The 20614-nt window shown below is 43.2% G+C and overlaps 1 protein-coding gene across 1 annotated transcript in view; it reads left to right on the top strand.

Annotated features, from left to right (window-relative positions):
• LOC311100413 (proline-rich protein 12-like) overlaps positions 1-20614 on the top strand; it is a 56317-nt gene that overhangs the window by 14169 nt on the left and 21534 nt on the right. Inside the window, exons 5-11 of the mRNA XM_084141313.1 lie at positions 48-278; positions 474-1155; positions 10599-11071; positions 11265-11381; positions 12288-12418; positions 13273-13736; positions 16113-16232. Coding sequence (XP_083997439.1) covers positions 48-278; positions 474-1155; positions 10599-11071; positions 11265-11381; positions 12288-12418; positions 13273-13736; positions 16113-16232 — 2218 coding nt within the window. The remainder of the gene's footprint in view (positions 1-47; positions 279-473; positions 1156-10598; positions 11072-11264; positions 11382-12287; positions 12419-13272; positions 13737-16112; positions 16233-20614) is intronic.

The raw sequence follows: 20614 nt of genomic DNA, 5'->3' as shown, positions 1-20614 counted from the left end.
TCTATTGGCGTTTTAACCTAACTTTTCTCCTATTTTTCCTGTCTTAGATCAAACTGCCCATCGGCTCCATGTCCTCTTCCGAAGTCCTGCTGAGGACAGACTCTCTGTCCGGCACGGACCCCGCTCTGTCAGACGGCTCGGTAGGGTCTGCTCCCTCCCTTGGCCTGAGTCCTGGACCCCTGTGCGGAGGGGCAGACTCCAACAGGACCCAGGACAAGAGCAAGCAGAAGATCCAGATACAGAGTGACGGAGTGGATGGCGAGGGGATGGATGGAAGGGTAAGGGACGATTTTAGACTTTGTTTGGCCACTCAATCAGTCAGCATTAATGGTTAATCTTGTGTTGTATGTGACAAAATGTTAGCCTTAGCTTGTAAAATTAAGAGGGAAACCACTATTTCCCTCTCTCATTAACTATTTTCTCTCGCTCTCTCTATTCCCCCCCGAACCTCTCCCTCTCTGTCTTTCTCTCAGAGGGATGAGAAAGCGGGCTGCATGGCCTCCTTCATGGACTTCCTCAAGTCGGGAAAGAGACCTCCGGGCTTGGAAATGCCCCTGGGAATGGAATCAGGAAATGGTGACGCCTCCCCTCTCAAATCTGAAGGGCTCCGTCCCTTGTCCCCAGCACCCCCTCCAACACTGCCCCCACCTTCTTTCGGTGAGGGCAAGGGCAACAGCGGCCTGGGGGGCTGCCCCAGCCCCTGCAAGCGCACCCTGGACGACGAGCTGAAGAGGAACCTGGAGACGCTGCCCTCGTTCTCCTCAGACGAGGAGGATTCGGTGGGCAAGAACCAAGACCTGCAGAAAAGCATCTCCTCGGCCATCTCGGCTCTCTACGACACGCCGCAGCTGGCCTCGCTCCAGCCGCCCCCGCCTTCTCCCCCATCCCAGTCCCAAGACCAACCCAGCCATGACCCACTCACACCGACCGCCCTGCAGCCGCCCGCCCTCAGCCCCCAACTCCCCTCACACAACCCTCACACCCAGCCCCAGGCAGCCGAGCCGGCCGTACTACAGCGAGAGGACCAGGAGATGGAGGAGAATGATGAGGAGGAAGAGAGGAAGATGCGAGGAGGGGGTGATGATGAGAGTGAAGTGAATGATATTGAAGAAGAGGAGCCAGAGTTGGAGATACTTGGTGCACCCAGATTGGAAGGTAAGGGAAATACCGGACCGATACAGATCATATTGATTTATATTTTGTTGTCGATGATTGCCAATGCCGGTATGGCAAAAGGAGAATAAATATTTAGTCCTTGTGAGAATCGAGATTAAGGGATTGTTATCAGCAACTTTGTCGTATTTGTACGACAAGGTTTTAATAAAAGTTACTGCAGCAGCAAATATATGATTTATATATACAGTGGGGGAAAAAAGTATTTAGTCAGCCACCAATTGTGCAAGTTCTCCCACTTCAAAAGATGAGAGGCCTGTAATTTTCATCATAGGTACACGTCAACTATGACAGACAAAATGAGAATTTTTTTTCTCCAGAAAATCACATTGTAGGATTTTTTATGAATGTATTTGCAAATTATGGTGAAAATAAGTATTTGGTCATCTACAAACAAGCAAGATTTCTGGCTCTCACAGACCTGTAACAACTTCTTTAAGAGGCTCCTCTGTCCTCCACTCGTTACTTGTATTAATGGCACCTGTTTGAACTTGTTATCAGTATAAAAGACACCTGTCCACAACCTCAAACAGTCACACTCCAAACTCCACTATGGCCAAGACCAAAGAGCTGTCAAAGGACACCAGAAACAAAATTGTAGACCTGCACCAGGCTGGGAAGACTGAATCTGTAATAGGTAAGCAGCTTGGTTTGAAGACATCAACTGTGGGAGCAATTATTAGGAAATGGAAGACATACAAGACCACTGATAATCTCCCTCGATCTGGGGCTCCACGCAAGATCTCACCCCGTGGGGTCAAAATGATCACAAGTGAATGGACCTAGTGAATGACCTGCAGAGAGCTGGGACCAAAGTAACAACGCCTACCATCAGTAACACACTACGCCGCCAGGGACTCAAATCCTGCAGTGCCAGACGTGTCCCCCTGCTTAAGCCAGTACATGTCCAGGCCCGTCTGAAGTTTGCTAGAGTGCATTTGGATGATCCAGAAGAGGATTGGGAGAATGTCAGATGAAACCAAAATAGAACTTTTTGGTAAAAACTCAACTCGTCGTGTTTGGAGGACAAAGAATGCTGAGTTGCATCCAAAGAACACCATACCTACTGTGAAGCATGGGGGTGGAAACATCATGCTTTGGGGCTGTTTTTCTGCAAAGGGACCAGGACGACTGATCTGTGTAAAGGAAAGAATGAATGGGGCCATGTATCGTGAGATTTTGAGTGAAAACCTCCTTCCATCAGCAAGGGCATTGAAGATGAAACGTGGCTGGGTCTTTCAGCATGACAATGATCCCAAACACACCGCCCGGGCAACGAAGGAGTGGCTTCGTAAGAAGCATTTCAAGGTCCTGGAGTGGCCTAGCCAGTCTCCAGATCTCAACCCCATAGAAAATCTTTGGAGGGGGGAGTTGAAAGTCCGTGTTGCCCAGCGACAGCCCCAAAACATCACTGCTCTAGAGGAGATCTGCATGGAGGAATGGGCAAAAATACCAGCAACAGTGTGTGAAAACCTTGTGAAGACTTACAGAAAACGTTTGACCTGTGTCATTGCCAACAAAGGGTATATAACAAAGTATTGAGAAACTTTTGTTATTGACCAAATACTTATTTTCCACCATAATTTGCAAATAAATTCATGAAAAATCCTACAATGTGATTTTCTGGATTTTTTTTTCTCAATTTGTCTGTCATAGTTGACGTGTACCTATGATGAAAATTACAGGCCTCTCTCATCTTTTTAAGTGGGAGAACTAGCACAATTGGTGGCTGACAATACTTTTTTCCCCCACTGTATATACGCAGTGGGGAGAACAAGTCTTTGATACACTGCCGATTTTGCAGGTTTTCCTACTTACAAAGCATGTAGAGGTCTGTAATCATAGGTACACTTCAACTGTGAGAGACGGAATCTAAAACAAAAATCCAGAAAATCACATTGTATGATTTAAGTAATTTGCATTTTATTGCATGACATAAGTATTTGATACATCAGAAAAGCAGAACTTAATATTTGGTACAGAAACCTTTGTTTGCAATTACAGAGATCTTACGTTTCCTGTAGGTCTTGACCAGGTTTGCACACACTGCAGCAGGGATTTTGGCCCACTCCTCCATACAGACCTTCTCCAGATCCTTCAGGTTTCGGGGCTGTCGCTGGGCAATACGGACTTTCAGCTCCCTCCAAAGATTTTATATTGGGTTCAGGTCTGGAGACTGGCTAGGCCACTCCAGGACCTTGAGATGCTTCTTACGGAGCCACTCCTTAGTTGCCCTGGCTGTGTGTTTCGGGTCGTTGTCATGCTGGAAGACCCAGCCACGACCCATCTTCAATGCTCTTACTGAGGGAAGGAGGTTGTTGGCCAAGATCTTGCGCTACATGGCCCTATTCATCCTCCCCTCAATATGGTGCAGTCGTCCTGTCCCCTTTGCAAAAAAGCATCCCCAAAGAATGATGTTTCCACCCCCATGTTCTTGGGGTTGTACTCATCCTTCTTCTTCCTCCAAACACGGCGAGTGGAGTTTAGACAAAAGCTATATTTTGGTCTCATCAGACCACATGACCTTCTCCCATTCCTCCTCTGGATCATCCAGATGGTCATTAGCAAGCTTCAGACGGGCCTGGACATGCGCTGGCTTGAGCAGGGGGACCTTGCGTGCGCTGCAGGATTTTAATCCATGACGGCGTAGTGTGTTACTAATGGTTTTCTTTGAGACTGTGGTCCCAGCTCTCTTCAGGTCATTGACCAGGTCCTGCTGTGTAGTTCTGGGCTGATCCCTCACCTTCCTCATGATCATTGTTGCCCCACGAGGTGAGATCTTGCATGGAGCCCCAGACCGAGGGTGATTGACCGTCATCTTGAACTTCTTCCATTTTCGAATAATTGCGCCAACAGTTGTTGCCTTCTCACCAAGCTGCTTGCCTATTGTCCTGTAGCCCATCCCAGCCTTGTGCAGGTCTACAATTTTATCCCTGATGTCCTTACACAGCTCTCTGGTCTTGGCCATTGTGGAGAGGTTGGAGTCTGTTTGATTGAGTGTGTGGACAGGTGTCTTTTATACAGGTAACGAGTTCAAACAGGTGCAGTTAATACAGGTAATGAGTGGAGAACAGGAGGGCTTCTTAAAGAAAAACTAACAGGTCTGTGAGATCCGGAATTCTTACTGGTTGGTAGATGATCAAATACTTATGTCATGCAATAAAATGCAAATTAATTACTTAAAAATCATAAAATGTGATTTTCTGGATTTTTGTTTTAGATTCCGTCTCTCACAGTTGAAGTGTACCTATGATAAGAAATTACAGACCTCTACATGCTTTGTAAGTAGGAAAACCTGCAAAATCGGCAGTGTATCAAATACTTGTTCTCCCCACTGTACGTACGTACATACATACATGCATACATACACACACACACACACACACACACACACACACACACACACACACACACACACACACAGAAGTATGTGGACAATGGGATACAATATTGTCACATAATATCGGCTATGAAATCGAATATCATCGGGTACTAATAGCCTATGTTTTATTGGCAGATAATGTATGTAGGCTGTTATATTGTGCATCTCTTTGTGGAACCACAATTTTTTTTCCCACTTTCTTATTACAAGACTTTTGTTCATAGTCTTGTTGTTTCAGCTCATGTCCCATTGTTCTTAGAATTGATTTTCACTGCTTAGCTCATGAAAAATAATTATTTTAGCCTTGGGCTGTGTAGTTGCTGTAGAATTCGGACCTTGAATCAATTTCCTGTTGCACACATTGTAAATCAATTATTAAAAGAAATGATAGCCCCAATGTTATGATGATAGTTTGAATTAAATGACCTTAAAGGCCCACTCTGATCTTTACAGCTGTTTTTGGTAATTTAAATGAATGATAAATACCCATTGGGCGATTCCACACCAAGACAGCCCAAAAATATGTTTGGTGTCTCAGATTGTTCTGGAAATTCTCACATAGAAGCTTCATCGGGAGGAAGGATCTTTGACATGCTTTTTACATTTGTATAATAATAATAATATGCCATTTAGCAGACGCTTTTATCCAAAGCGACTTAAAGTCATGTGTGCATACATTTTTACGTATGGGTGGTCTTGGGGATCGAACCCACTACCCTGGCGTTACAAGCGCCATGCTCTACCAATTGAGCTACAGAGGACCACTGTATCACAAACATGTTTGTATCACAAACATTATTTATTTTAGGCCCATTTTAGAACTATACATGCCTCCTGTAAGACCCTATGATCCGTGAACCGAACCGTACATCATACAGACATCTTGGTGTAATTATACTCCTTATAGCAAGGATCATCAACTAGATTCAGCTGCGGGCCGATTTCTTTTTCTTGAGCGGATGGTCAGGGAGCAGGAACATAATTACAAATCATTTAAGAGTGTTTTACCAGTAGCCGAAAGGTTGCTGGATCGAATCTCTGAGCCGACTAGGTGAAAAATCTGTCTCTGCCCTTGAGCAAGGCACTTAACCCTAATAGCTCCTGTAAGTCGCTCTGGATAAGACTGTCTGCTAAATGACTTAAAATATAAATTTATTTATAGACTGCAAATTGACTGCAAGAAGCCCAAACAGCTATAATATTTGACTAAAACATAATAATTTCAAACCTTGCTTTCATTTGTGTACGATCACATCTATCTCTACTATGCGTGGGAATACTTTGGAACAGATTTCCAAAATGTTAATCACTTGGAGCTGATTTGCTTGTGTTTTTAGTGTTTTATGTCCAACAAGAACAACAATTATTTGGGGGGCCAAATAAAATCCCCACTCCCGAATTTGGCCGCCAGTTGGGGAACCGCCTTATAGTGTGCTCTCATATGGAGTAGGTCTTAATTCTGAAATAAAAAATGTCATTTATTCAACAAATGTAATATCTCAAAAGTACCCCTTTTTAAGCATTTTTTGGAACAATATACTCTTCAAATACATACATTTCCAGAGTGGGCTATGACCAATTTTATACATAGAAATTGACATTATAGGTCTTTAACCAATCACAGCCCTTCTTTAGGATTGCGCATTTGGCAAATCACCAATGGAAGGAGTTCCCTTTGAATAAATGTTCCCATTCACTGTGTTGGTGGTGCACATAACATTTACAGTTGAAATCGGAAGTTTACATACACCTTAGCCAAATACATTTAAACTCAGTTTTTCACAATTCCTGACATTTAATCCTAGTAAAAAATCCCTGTTTTAGGTCAGTTAGGGTCACCACTTTATTTTAAGAATGTGAAATGTCAGAATAATAGTAGTGATTTATTTCAGCTTTTATTTATTTCATCACATTCCCAGTAGGTCAGAAGTTTACATACACTCAATTAGTATTTGGTAGCATTGCCTTTTAAATTGTTTAACTTGGGTCAAACGTTTTGGGTAGCCTTCCACAAGCTTCCCACAATAAGTTGGGTGAATTTTGGCCCATTCCTCCTGACAGAACTGGTGTAAGTGAGTCAGGTTTATAGGCCTCCTTGCTCGCACACGCCTTTTCAGTTCTGCCCACAAATGTTCTATAGGATTGAGTTCAGGGCTTTGTGATGGCCACTCCAATACCTTGACTTTGTTGTCCTTAAGCCATTTTGCCACAACTTCGGAAGTATGCTTGGGGTCATTGTCCATTTGGAAGATCCATTTGCGACCAAGCTTTAACTTCCTGACTGATGTCTTGAGATGTTGCTTCAATATATCCACATAATTTTCCTTCCTCATGATGTCATCTATTTTGTGAAGTGCACCAGTCCCTCCTGCAGCAAAGCAACCCCACAGCATGATGCTGCCACCCTCGTGCTTCACGGTTGGGATGGTGTTTTTCGGCTTGCAAGCCTTCAACTTTTTCCTCCAAACATAACGATGGTCATTATGGCCAAACAGTTCTATTTTTGTTTCATCAGACCAGAGGAAATTTTTTCCAAAAAAGTATGATCTTTGTCCCCATGAGCAGTTGCAAACCATAGTCTGGCTTTTTTATGGCGGTTTTGGAGCAGTGGCTTCTTCCTTACTGAGCAGCCTTTCAGGTTATGTCGATATAGGACTCGTTTTACTGTGAATGTAAAAAGATTTGTACCTGTTTCCTCCAGCATCTTCACAAGGTCCTTTGTTGTTGTTCTGGGATTGATTTGCACTTTTCGCACCAAGGTACGTTCATCTCTAGGAGACAGAACGCGTCTCCTTCCTGAGCGGTATGACGGCTGCGTGGTCCCATGGTGTTTATACTTGCATACTATTGTTTGTACAGATGAACGTGGTACCTTCAGGCGTTTGGAAATTGCTCCCAAGGATGAACCAGACTTGTGGTCATCTACAAAAAAAAGATTCTGAGGTCTTGGCTGATTTCTTTTGATTTTCCCATGATGTCAAGCAAAGAGGCACTGAGTTTGAAGATAGGCCTTGAAATACATCCACAGGTACACCTCCAATTGACTGAAATGATGTCAATTAGCCTATCAGAAGCTTCTAAAGCCATGACATCATTTTCTGGAATTTTCCAAGCTGTTTAAAGGCACAGTCAATTTAGTGTTTGTAAACTTCTGACCCACTGGAATTGTGATACAGTGAATTATAAGTGAAATCTGTCTGTAAACAATTGTTGGAAAAATTACTTGTGTCATGCACAAAGTAGATGTCCTAACCGACTTGCCAAAACTATAGTTTGTTACCAAGAAATGTGTGGAGTGGTTGAAAAATGAGTTTTAATGACTCCAACCTAAAGTGTATGTAAACTTCCGACTTCAACTGTATCGTAACGTCAAAATTAGCAGAGAGCCCACTCTGGAAATGTGATGTAGAGTATATTGTTCCAAACAATGTCTTAAAATGAACAAAATCAAATAGGGTACCTATGAGATACTAATATTTTTCATGTTGAATAAAATAATGTGAAATTATATTTCAGAATCTAGACGTACTCCATATGTTAGAACATACTATAATGACACCAAGATGTTGTCTGTATCATGTACGGTCACGGATCATAGGGTCTTACAGGAGGCATGTGAAGTGCATTCGGAATGTATTCAGACCCCTTGACTTTTTCCAAATGTTGTTACGTTACAGCCTTATTCTACAATTGATTAAATAAAACATTCGTCATCAATCTACACACAATACCCCATAATGACAAAACGAAAACGTACCTTATTTACGTAAGTATTCAGACCCTTTGCTATGAGACTCGAAATTGAGCTCATGTGCATCCTGTTTCCATTGATCGTCCTTGAGATGTTTCTACAACTTGATTGGAGTCCACCTGTGGTAAATTCAATTGATTGGACATGATTTGGAAAGGCACTCACCTGTCTATATAAGGTCCCACAGTTGACAGTGCATGTCAGAGCAAAAACCAAGCAATGAGGTCGAAGGAATTGTCCATAGAGCTCCGAGACAGGATTGTGTCGAGGCACAGATCTGGGGAGTTTGCCAAAAGGCAGCTAAAGACTCTCAGACCATGAGAAACAAGATTCTCTGGTCTGATGAAACCAAGATTGAAGTCTTTGGCCTGAATGCCAAGCATCATGTCTGGAGGAAACCTTGCACCATCCCTATGGTTAAGCATGGTGGTGGCAGCAGTATCATGCTGTGGGGATGTTTTTCAGCGGCAGGGAGACTAGTCAGGATCGAGGGAAAGATGAACGGAGCAAAGTACAGAGAGATGCTTGATGAAAACCTGCTCCAGAGCGCACAGGACCTCAGACTGGGGTGAAGATTCACCTTCCAACAAGACGACAACAACCCGGACTTGAACCTGATCGAACATCTCTGGAGCCACCTGAAAACAGATGTGCAGCAATGCTCCCCATCCAACTGGACAGAGCTTAAGAGGATCTGCAGAGAAGAATGGGAGGAACTCCCAAAATACAGGTGTGCCAAGCTTGTAGAGTCAAACCTAAGAAGACTCGAGGCTGTAATCGCTGCCAAAGGTGCTTCAAGAAAGTACTGAAGTAAAGGGTCTGAATTGTTACAGTGCATTCATAAAGTATTCAGACCCCTTGACTTTTTCTACATTTTGTTATGTTATTACAGCCTTATTCTAAAATTGATTACATTGTTTTCCCCCCTCATTAATCTACACACAATACCCCATAATGACAAAGCAAAAACAGTTTAAAAAATAAAAAAATATTTTGCTAATTTATACAAATAAAAAAACTGGAAATATTACATTTTTCATAAGTATTCAGACCCTTTACTCAGTACTTTGTTAAAGCACTTTTGGCAGCGAATACAGCATCAAGTCTTCTTGGGTATGACGCTACAAGCTTGGCACACCTGTATTTGGGGAGTTTCTCCCATTCCTCTCTGCAGATCCTCTCAAGTTCTGTCAGGTTGGATGGGGAGCATTGCTGCACATCTGTTTTCAGGTGGCTCCAGAGATGTTCGATCGGGTTCAAGTCCGGGCTCTGGCGGGGCCACTCAAGGTAATTCAGAGACTTCTACCGAAGCCACTCCTGCCTTGTCTTGGCAGTGTGCTTAGGGTCGTTGTCCTGTTGGAAGGTGAACCTTTGCCCCAGTCTGGGGTCCTGAGCGCTCTGGAGCAGGTTTTCATCAAGGATCTCTCTGTACTTTGCTCCGTTCATCTTTCCCTCGATCCTGACTAGTCTCCCAGTCCCTGCGACTTCTCCCCCGATTGCTCAGTTTGACCGGGCGGCCAGCTCTAGAAAGGGTCTTGGTGGTTCCAAACTTCTTCCATTTAAGAATGATGGAGGCCACTGCACCATTGAAGGTCCCCAAGAACACAGACATTTTTTGGTACCCTTCTCCAGATCTGTGCCTCGACACAATCCTGTCTCGGAACTCTATGGACAATTCCTTCGACCTGATGGCTTAGTTTTTGCTCTGACATGCACTGTCAACTGTGGGACTTTATATAGACAGGTGTGTGCCTTTCCAAATCATGTCCAATCAATTGAATTTACCACAGGTGGACTTCAATCAAGTTGTAGAAACATCTCAAGGATGATCAATGGAAACAGGATGCACCTGAGCTCAATTCCAAGTTTCATAGCAAGGGGTCTGAATTCTTATTTTTGGTACATTTGCTAAATTTTCTAGAAACCTGTTTTCACTTTGTTATAATGGGGTATTGTGTGTAGATTGAGGGGGAAAAATAAATGTAATCCATTTTAGAATAAGGCTGTAAAGCAACAAAATGTGGAAAATGTCAAGGGGTCTGAATAATTTCCGAATGCACTGTATATGTCTAAAACGTGCCTAAAATGGCCACATTAATCATTTTCTTCCCTTTGTTTTTTTCATTGTTTGTGATACAAATGTAAAAAGCATGTTAAACATCCTTCCTCCCAATGTAGTTTCTATGTGAGAATTGACAGAACATTCTACCAAAACTTTTTTTGGCCTATTCTGGCGTGGAATCGCATTTGATTCTTGAAGAACAATCACCACTTATCTCCTTTTTATTCCAGCCTCTGCCCCAGAGTCCCCAGTGGCACCAGCCGCGCCCCCACCTCTCTCTGCCTCCCCCGCTCAATCATTCTCTCCCTCTCCCCCGCCTTCCCCCTTACTTCTCCTCTCTCTCCCTTCATCACCCCTGCCCCCACAAGAGGCGGCACAACAGCAGAAGCAGTCCCAACCTCCGAGCCCCCTCCCTCCTTCCATTCCTTCCCCTCTTCCTCCTGCTCCCGCCACCCTCCCTCCCTCCTCCCCGACTCCTCCTTCCTCCCCTCCCCCGGCCTCCGATTCCCCCTCACTGGAGCTCCCCGCGTCCCCGGAAGATGCTCCCGCCCCTCAGGTCACCTCTCTGCACGTGGCCCAGAAGCAGGAGGACGCTGCCATCGCTGGAGAGAGCGAGGATGACGAGAGCGAGAGCGGAGGGGAAGGCATTTTCCGAGAGAGGGACGAGTTTGTGGTGCGCGTAGAAGACATCGCAACAATGAAGGTATTTGTGTGTTTTTGTGCGCGTGTGTAAAAAAGGCATCACTAACCACCAGATCAACAGTCGATAGGTTGGATGGTTAGTCCGTATAGTCCATCTGTTCCGTAAGTTGATTGTGTGAGTATGTGTGTGTCCGTATGTGGTATATGTGTGTTCAGGATGTGCTGTATTAATTCCCTCACCCCTCTGTCCCCAGCTTGCCCTGAAGACCGGTCGAGAGCCTCCCCCCATCTGGAGGGTGCAGAAAGCCCTGCTGCAGAAGTTCAGCCCCGAGATCAAGAACGGACAGAGGCAGTTCTGTGCCACCAGCAATGTGAGTCAGTCAGTCTGTCCACCCAACACAGTGGTATTCAAACTTGTTCAGCGGGGACTCCATTTTCTCCGCCAGAATTTCTGGGGACCCCATTTTTTTCCCCCAAAGAATTTCTCGCGACCCGACCCCACAACCTTAAAATCTGTAAATTTAGATTTTTACGTCAACAAAGAACCCTCAATTCATTTCATTTTTCATCTCTTGTCAAAAATGAAAACAAACCAATACATACATTTACTCAATACAATTGTATTTTTCAAATGATCTTTCTCAAAAACGTTTGTATTTCTTCCCATACAATAATCTGTACTCTTAATTTTGTGTTCCGCTGACCCAACACTGCTCAATGTCAAAACATAATGCACCTTTCTGTCTATCAGCAGGGCACGCAATGGAAATTTTTTAAAACACATGAGCGTCAAGTAGGACAAGTCCAGATAGTCTCTCCCTGTTTCAGTACCTTTTCCACAGTTGGGTGCCTAATGTTCCACTGACCCAACAATGAAGATCACTGTTCAATCTCAACACAGATTGCTTGTTTCTGTGTCCGTCTGTGTGATTGTTGGTTGCATTTCAGGTCGTCTTAATTGCAGTCGCTGAGCATCTCACGAGTGCTATATCATATTAATGTGATTCCTGAGACATTAAACTGTTCCTAGATCAGCACGCGGACTATTTTGCCTTTTAGATTATTAGACATGGACAGTGGGAACCTGGTTTTAGGTCAACATTCCTACTCTGAGACACTTTATGAAAATGGAACCTAATAAACTGTGGAGCACGACAACAATAAAGATGACCTGGAACAGACCAACTGATTTGTGTGGACCCCAGGATGACTAGCTGTTCAATAAGTAGTTATCAGGCATCCCAATAAACAAAATGGCTACTCTTTCTCTTCCTCAGTATCTGGGCTACTTTGGAGACGCCAAGATGCGGTACCAGCGCCTGTACGTCAAGTTCCTGGAAAACGTCAACAAGAAGGACTACGTGAGAGTGTGCTCTCGACGACCATGGCACAGACCATCCGGACTGAGGTACCCATCGGGATCTATTCTATACACCCATTTCCCGGCCGCGTCATGAAAAGTTGCGTGCGCAGGTCTTCATCAGAAACCTCTTTTGTTAACCTAGCAGTGGATAAGATGACCTGCAACTTCAAATGCAGCTTGTGCAAGGTAACAAACACATAATTAGATGGTTATCGTCAGAGGATTGATTACCTAGCAAGCCAGTGAGGCGAGGTAAAATCACAAATAGAGCCAGATAAAGCCAGAAGAATAATATACTTGTTGAACATGGCTACAGCCATCGGTCTTGGGTGTTTTCATGGTCATTACCCAGTCACTGTTAAGTTTGTCAAGGTCATGACATCAGCGTTAGCTATCCTGCTACAGAGCTTTCTGATGTCGGGATGCTTGCGCATCACTCGAACGTGACGTTTGATGGTAAACAGAAAATGGCTCTATTTTGGTGTACATTGTATATGCTTTTACTTCTCAAAGGTTTTCTTCCACCTTGTCATTGAACAATTCATAGGACAGTGCTGTCCGAAATATATGTTTTGAAGGTTTATTACTTGCACCTCTAAAATATAAATTTCAGAGTGTGCTGTCCTGTTGAATGTCCATGGACAATGTTTAAGAGGAAAATATTAGCCTAAAGAGCTAACATGGTGTTTGCACTAACATCAAGCTATCCAGTGTGTTCCCAAAAATCTGAAGTAACCAGCATACTGAAAAAATCTGCCAGCTAGGGGGGTGAGAAGGCATGACCCCCACAAAATTAGGGTTTGTAGTCAGCGATTTGGTTGGAAGTGGGTGCTTATAGAACTGGTCATCTGAAATATGGTTGCCTTCTCTTTATTCAAATCCCTACTCATCTTCAACAGGCAACAGGCCCTTCCCAAAATGGCTTCCCCGCCTCTCACCACCCAGACCCCGCCTCGAGCTGAGAAGGAGGAGAGGGAGCAGCGAGTGGCAACGGCACGAGAGCCAGTGCAGCGTAAGCCCAGGGAGAGAACAAGGGCAAAGAACGAACTGCGAGAAAAAGAGAAGGCGGCTGCGGTGGTGAAAGAGGAGTGGGAGAAAGAGAAGCAGAGAGAGGAGAAGGAGAAGAGGGTGCAGCCGTCTCAGAAGCCTGAGAAACGGGCCGCCACAGTGGCAACGACGGAACGAGGGAAGGGGAAGGAGAAGAAAGGGGGAGTGGAGAAAGGGAAGAAGGTAGAGCGGCCTCCCAAGTTGAAGCCAGCCAAGGTCAAGGCGGAACCGCTTCTGAAAAAGAGGAAGTGGCTGAAGGAGGTCCCCTCGTCGTCGGATTCCGACTCATCCGAGGAGGCAGCCAGCGAGGATGAGAGTGAGAAGCGTTTTTTGCCTATAGGGCCAGTTTCTTAGACACAGATTAAGCCTAGTCCAGGAGTAAAATGCATTCTCAATGGAGATTCTCAATTGAAATAGCTTTTTAGTCCAAGACTAGTCATGAACTGTGTCTTGGAATGTAGCCCATAATATTTTATTTTGTGAAGCAGTTTTGTACTGATTATTGTTGGTACACCATACATACTATATAGTGCACTACTTTTGACCAGATGTAGTGCACTATGAAGGGATTATAGTGCCAATTGGAACGCTGTGCCTTCAGAAAGTATTCATACCCTTTTACTTATTCCACATTTTGTTACAGCCTGAATTCAAAATTGATTAAATTGATCTCTACACTACCCAATAATGAAAGTCAAAACATATTTTTAGAAATGTTTGCAAATGTATTGAAAATGAAATATAGAAATATCTCATTTACGTAAGTATTCACACACTTGAGTCAATACTTTGTAGAAGCACCTTTTGGCAGCAATTACAGCTGTAACTCTCTCTCTGTCTCTTAGAGCTTTCCACACCTGGATTGTGCAACATTTGACCATTATTCTTTTCAAAATTCTTCATGCTCTGTCAAATTGTTTGTTGATCATTGCTGGACAACTATTTTCCGGTCTTGCCGTAGGTTTTCAAGCAGATTTAAGTCAAAACTGTAACTCGGCCACTCATGAACATTCACTGTTTTTTTGGTAAGCAACTCCAGTGTAGATTTGGCCTTGTGTTTTAGGTTATTGTCCTGCTGAAAGATGAATTAATCTCCCAGTGTCTGGTGGAAAGCAAACTGAACCAGGTTTTCCTCTAGGATTTTGCTTGTGCTTAACTCCATTCCGTTTCTTTTTTTATCCTGAAAAACTCTCCAGTCGTTAACGATTACAAGCATACCCATAACATGATGCTGCCACCACTATGCTTGAAAAATGGAGAGTGGTACTCAGTAATGCGTTATTGGATTTGCCCCAAACAAACATTTGTATTCAGGAAAAAAAGTTAATTGCTTTGCCAAATTTTTTCCAGTATTACTTTAGTGCCTTGTTGCAAACAGGATGCATGTTTTCGAATATCTTTGTTCCGTACAAGCTTCCATCTTTTCACTCTGTCAATTAGGTTAGTATTGTGGAGTAACTACAATGTTGTTGATCTATCCTCAGTTTTCTCTTATCACAGCCATTAAACTCTAACTGTTTTAAAGTCACCATTGGCTTCCTGATGAAATCCCTGAGCGGTTTCCTTCCTCTCCAGCAACTGAGTTAGGAAGGACGCTTGTGTCTTTGTAGTGACTTGGTGTATTAATACACCATCCAAAGTGTAATTAATAACTTCACCATGCTCAAACGGATATTCAATGTCTGCTTTTATTTATTTTTTACCCATCTACCAATAGGTGCCCTTCTTTGCAAGGCATTGGAAAACCTTGCTGGTCTTTGTGGTTGAATCTGTGTTTGGAATACACTGCTCGACTGAGAAACCTTACAGATAATTGTATGTGTGGGGTACAGAGATGAGGTAGTCATTCAAAATTCATGTAAAACACTATTATTGTGTTGGCTTCATGGTGAAATCCCTGAGCGGTTTCCTTCCTCTCCGGCAACTGAGTTAGGAAGGACGCCTGTATCTTTAGTGATTGGGTGTACTATTTTTAGGCTTGCCATAACAAAAAGGGGTTGAATACTTATTGACTCAAGACATTTCAGCTTTTAATATTTTTCAAAAAACATAATTCCACTTTGACATCATGGGGTATTGTGTGTAGGCCAGTGACAAATCTCATTTTAAATTTGGGCTGTAACACAACACAATATGGAAAAAGTAAAGGGGTGTGAATACTTTCTGAAGGCACTGTATGTTTATCCCATATGTATCTGTATTTGTGCAGTCCAACTGGGTGGAGGGATTCTGTAATGGTCAGGGGAGTAATAGGTGTCTGTATATGCCCCATAATAAATGGAATAAAATGGCTGTTTGGGTGCGCCAGGCAGTGAATAGAAGGGGAGACAAATAAAAGCTTTCAGGAATGTATTCGGCAATTAGGTAGAGCTGTGTGTGTGTGTGGGGGGTTGTCACGATAATATGATACAACATGTTCCATTGCAAAAAGGAAAACGCAATGCAGACTACACTCTTTGGTCATTTAAGAATGTTATGTTACGTATTGTGTGCAATAGCTTGGAGATTAAACAAATGTGACTCTGGGTTACAACATAAGAAACCATTTTGCTGTTTTCCTCAATTTCCTTGACATGATACGTCTGAATATTGTGATACAGGTGTGACAACCCTATGTGTGTTGGTGTGTATGCCATGCGTGTCTAACCCCTGTATGTGTGTGTGTGTGTGTGTGTGTGTAACCTCCATGCAGTGACAATGCAAGGTGGGGTGAACAACCGGGCCATGCGGGAGATGTTCAGGAGCTATGTGGAGATGCTGGTCAGCACGGCCCTGGACCCCGACATGATCCAAGCCCTGGAGGATACAGACGGTGAGAGCTCAGAACACACACACACACACACACGGCCCTGGACCTCAACATGACACAGACGGTGAGAGCAGAACACACACACAGCCCTGAGGGGTGAACTACGAAGCTGGATAGAGGAGTTACTGCGCTAACTTGGGTCAATTCCTATTTAACTCGGGATAACCGTTGACACGAAGGTGGCTCACCTGTTAGCCAGGTACATTTCTATGGCAACGAATGCTTTAGCTTTAACCTGCTAACTCCATCCTGAATGAAGTGTTTAAGGCTCGAGGACCAATCAAATTAGATTCCCTCACTCTCGCAAAAAATGGGTCATCATCCTCTTCTCTGGACCATATTTGAGAAAGATGACTGATTTTTAAATATTTTATTAGTCAGATGTTCTTTTGTGTTAAAAATAGCCATATTAAAATGCATATCACATTACACATTTTAGTAATGATAGGATGCATTTGAAACTTAATGCGCTATAAAACTTTCGTATGACCTATCGATATTTAGTTTTTATTAAGAGTGGGGAAAAGGGGGTTTGTGCATTGATAAGCACACCAAAGACAACATTAACAATATAATTAATAAAAGAATGACGGCACTTCTAATAGCCTATTTCCCACTATATCCTGCTGAATTTGCAGGATAACCTGTCTTTCATTTTGATATCGGCAAAAATGTAAATGTGGCACTTGACTCCTCCATGGATTGCTATTTCAGCATTGGCTCAATGAAGAGTTTGCCGTTAGACCAGCCATGTTCGACACAAACACGCAGTTACAAGCTGGCTCGAGTTAACGGCGGTTGCGCGGTCAATATCCACCTTCGTAACATGGCTGACACACACACACACACACACACACACACAAAATACTCTACCAGTTTATTGTAAAAACAGCTGTTTCGAACACAACACACCAGTGGGCCTGGGTTAGGGCTGCACAATGAATCGAATTCAAATCGAAATCGCAATATTGATATGTGCAATATCCATATAGCAAGAGGTTAGAGCTGGGACGATAAACCGACTATTACCGACACTGACATTTCTAACTCATACAGAAGCAATTTTGCATATGTCGGTAATTTTCTGTGATTACACAATGTTCCTGCGTGCATTAACCAATAGCCTATGGAGCAGCACGGCATATATGAAAGTGAAACGGCATAGGAAGAAGCATTGCGCTCCCGGAACTCAACACTTTCATCGACGCCGTTTTATTTGAACCAAGACTACAGCAGCCAATCAGAGCCGTTTTCTATCCCATGCTTACCACACCTTTTGTTGGCAGTTCTCCCAAGTGATGTTGCGAGTAAACTTGTTCATTAGCAGTGAAAAATTAGGAAAATGCAGTCCCAGAAAGCCAAGAACAATTACTGCCAAAGAAGGATGCAGTGTCGGTTGTTTGGAACTATTTTGGTTTTAAACCTAGGGACAGGCAGAGTGAGGTGGTGTGCTTGAACTGTTGCAAAACTATAGCAACCACTGGAGGTAACACAAACCACTTATTCTACCATTTGAAACACAGGCATGTAATACAGCATGACAAATGCATGGCAAAGAAACATTTGGCGAACGAGCGTCATCGCGAGAGGAAAGCCCAGGGGCAACAATCCATTACGGAATTGTTTGCACACAGAACTCCCTATGCACTCACTGATGGAATTAAATAACAGATGCCATAACGTACCACATAGCAAAAGACGTGGTAATTTCAACAGTTGAACAAAATGTCATCAATAAAATATTTCTCACAAACGGCATTTGTACAAGAAATGTCATGCCAAAATAGCATCGGAGCTGAAACGGGTGAACTATTTCGTGACAACTCATAGGTCCAGCAGGACGCTGGAGCCCTACATGTAATTGGCACTGCACTACATCGATGACGTTTGGAAGCTTCGCAACAGGTGCTTGCAGACTGCCTACTTTCCAGAGGACCACACTGGGGAGATGATAGCCCAGGGGCTGCAGGACTCGCTAGCAGCCTGGGATCAGCCAGAGGAGAAGCAGGTGTGCATCCCAACGAACCGTGGGGCAAACGTTGTGAAGGCCACCAACCTAAAATGGATACGAGGCTGCAGTGTTTTGGCCATAGACTTCACCTCGCCATCGGTATGTATTGTAATAAAGTGAAATATAAATTGAGCAAAAAGTTATAGGCATACATTTTGATTGTGTTTGGACCAAATAATATGTTACAATTACCTAACACCAATATACTAACGGATTTGAACTTAGTTTAAAATACTATTACATTTAAAATCAGTCTCATGTCTTCATAAGACATAAATGCATAAATCAATGAATGTTTAAAATACAGGTCTCTTTCTGTAGCAGCATTATATTATCTCATAAACCATATGCATTACATTTTATCAATTGAAGTAATGAAATGCATTTGTTTTATTTAATTAGGCACTTTTCTGTGTTTAATTTTCAACAGAAAACTCCATGAAAGATCCCTGTGTAGGACGAGCTATAGCGATGTGCAAGAAGGTGGGCAGCACCTTTTCATACAGCTGGAAAAAGTCAGTGGCCCTGGTGACGACACAGAAGGAGCTCAAGCTGCCACAACACAAACTGAAAACTGCCTGTGTAACACGATGAGGATCCAGGCGGCTGATGATTGCAAGGTTCCAGGAGCAACAGCGAGCCATCATACAAATCCTCTCTGCAGACAAGAAGACCAGGAACCTGTCGCCCTCCTGGCAAGACATCGACCTCCTGGAGGCTATCAACAAAGCTCTTAGCCCAGTGATGGAAGTTAAGAGATGCACTCTCAGGAGAACATTATGTGAGTCATTTGTGAAGCCTTTTCTGCATATCCTCAACTCAAGTGGAGGAGGAGGAGGAAACATCGCTGACCAAGTCTATCAAGAGAAACATCTTGGGCTACCTGAATGAAAAGGAGCAGCTGGCCCTGGCCTGTTTTCTTTACCCCAGATTCAAGATCAAATACATCAGAGCACACAATGTCCCCTCGATCAAAACAAAAGTGAAAATGGAGATGGAGTCAGCATCACCAACAGTGGTGAGGCCCACAGTGAGCACAGAACCCCAAGAAGCAAGTGCAGTTAGTGCACCAGAGGTGAAAAGGGCCAGGAAGTCTTTGGGGAGCTTTTTCAAGGGAAGCGACACATCAGCTTCAACATCTGTCCCCACTGTGTCACTACGGGGAGCACTGGAAGCAGAGATGGATAGCTACATGTTTTCCGCTTTGGTAGACATTGAAGAGGATCCACTGGCTTAGTGGAAGTTGCATCATATCAACTTTTCTACAATAAGCAAACTGGCACGGAAGTACCTGTGTATCCCTGCCACCAGCTCGCCATCTGATTGAGTTTTCAGCACAGGTGGCAACATTGTTACATGCCGCCGATCATGTTTGAAACCAGACAAGGTCAATATGTTGGTTTTTCTGGCTAAAAACCTAGAGTATGATGGGCCTGAAGGCCAGTATTTTTTTTTTTTCAGTTTACAAATGTACTGTTTACAAATGTACTGACACTGAAAATGTGCTGACACTAACCAGGTTTCCATCCAGCCTTTTTATTCGAGTAAAGTACATGACGGATAATCTTTTTTATGACAGGCCTTATGTCGGTATACTATCCAAATGTCGACAAAACTAAATACGCTAGACAAGGTGGGATCATTTTGTCTGTAAAATGTATTATCTGAGAAATGTCGGTGGAAAAGCTTTTATGCGCAAATATTGATATAATAACCTTCATATCGAAGTAAACTTGGAGTCATGCAGTTTTTTTAGGCTACATATTAAATAAGTTATGATGAACTTCACAGTGAAAGTGCAAGGTGATGAGCTTGATGATGCTTCTTTCCAATAAATATTGAGGGTCCTATAGACTGGTTGTTTTTTTTGCAACAAAACCGAGGTGTGCGCAACTATCGGGCAAAACAAACGGGGTTGGCTTAGATTGTTGACATGTAAGCTATATTTAATCTCCAATGTTTATTGAAAACATGAATACATTTGCACAACGCTCACTTGGTTTCTCTTACATACATCGTAACAGTTGTTGGTTGGCTAGCTAGTGAATTTTTGTCATATTAGCATTGACATGAAAAATCAGTCAAAACACCTCAAAACTAGACATGGTATCAATAACGAGATGAAACGAGCCACTTAAGATTCCCCACACGGCAGTTTCTTGTCATTCATGCCAGCAATCTGGCCATCTAGAATTGTTGTTAGCTAACCCATTTATTCTGGTGACATGATCATCGATGCTTGGCTGCCGTTTGACAAATAAAAATAATCTTGCTCTTTTGTCCATAATAATAATGTAGGCTATAACCGCACTGTATCTGCGAGCTGTGACTTTTAACGTGGCACTGGCATAGGATGCCACCTTTCCAAAGGTAG

The sequence above is a fragment of the Coregonus lavaretus genome, assembly GCF_964263955.1.
Source record: "Coregonus lavaretus genome assembly, chromosome: 25".
NCBI classification, from domain to species: domain Eukaryota; kingdom Metazoa; phylum Chordata; class Actinopteri; order Salmoniformes; family Salmonidae; genus Coregonus; species Coregonus lavaretus.
Note: the sequence above shows the minus strand (reverse complement) of the source record. Positions and strands in the feature narration are given on the sequence as shown.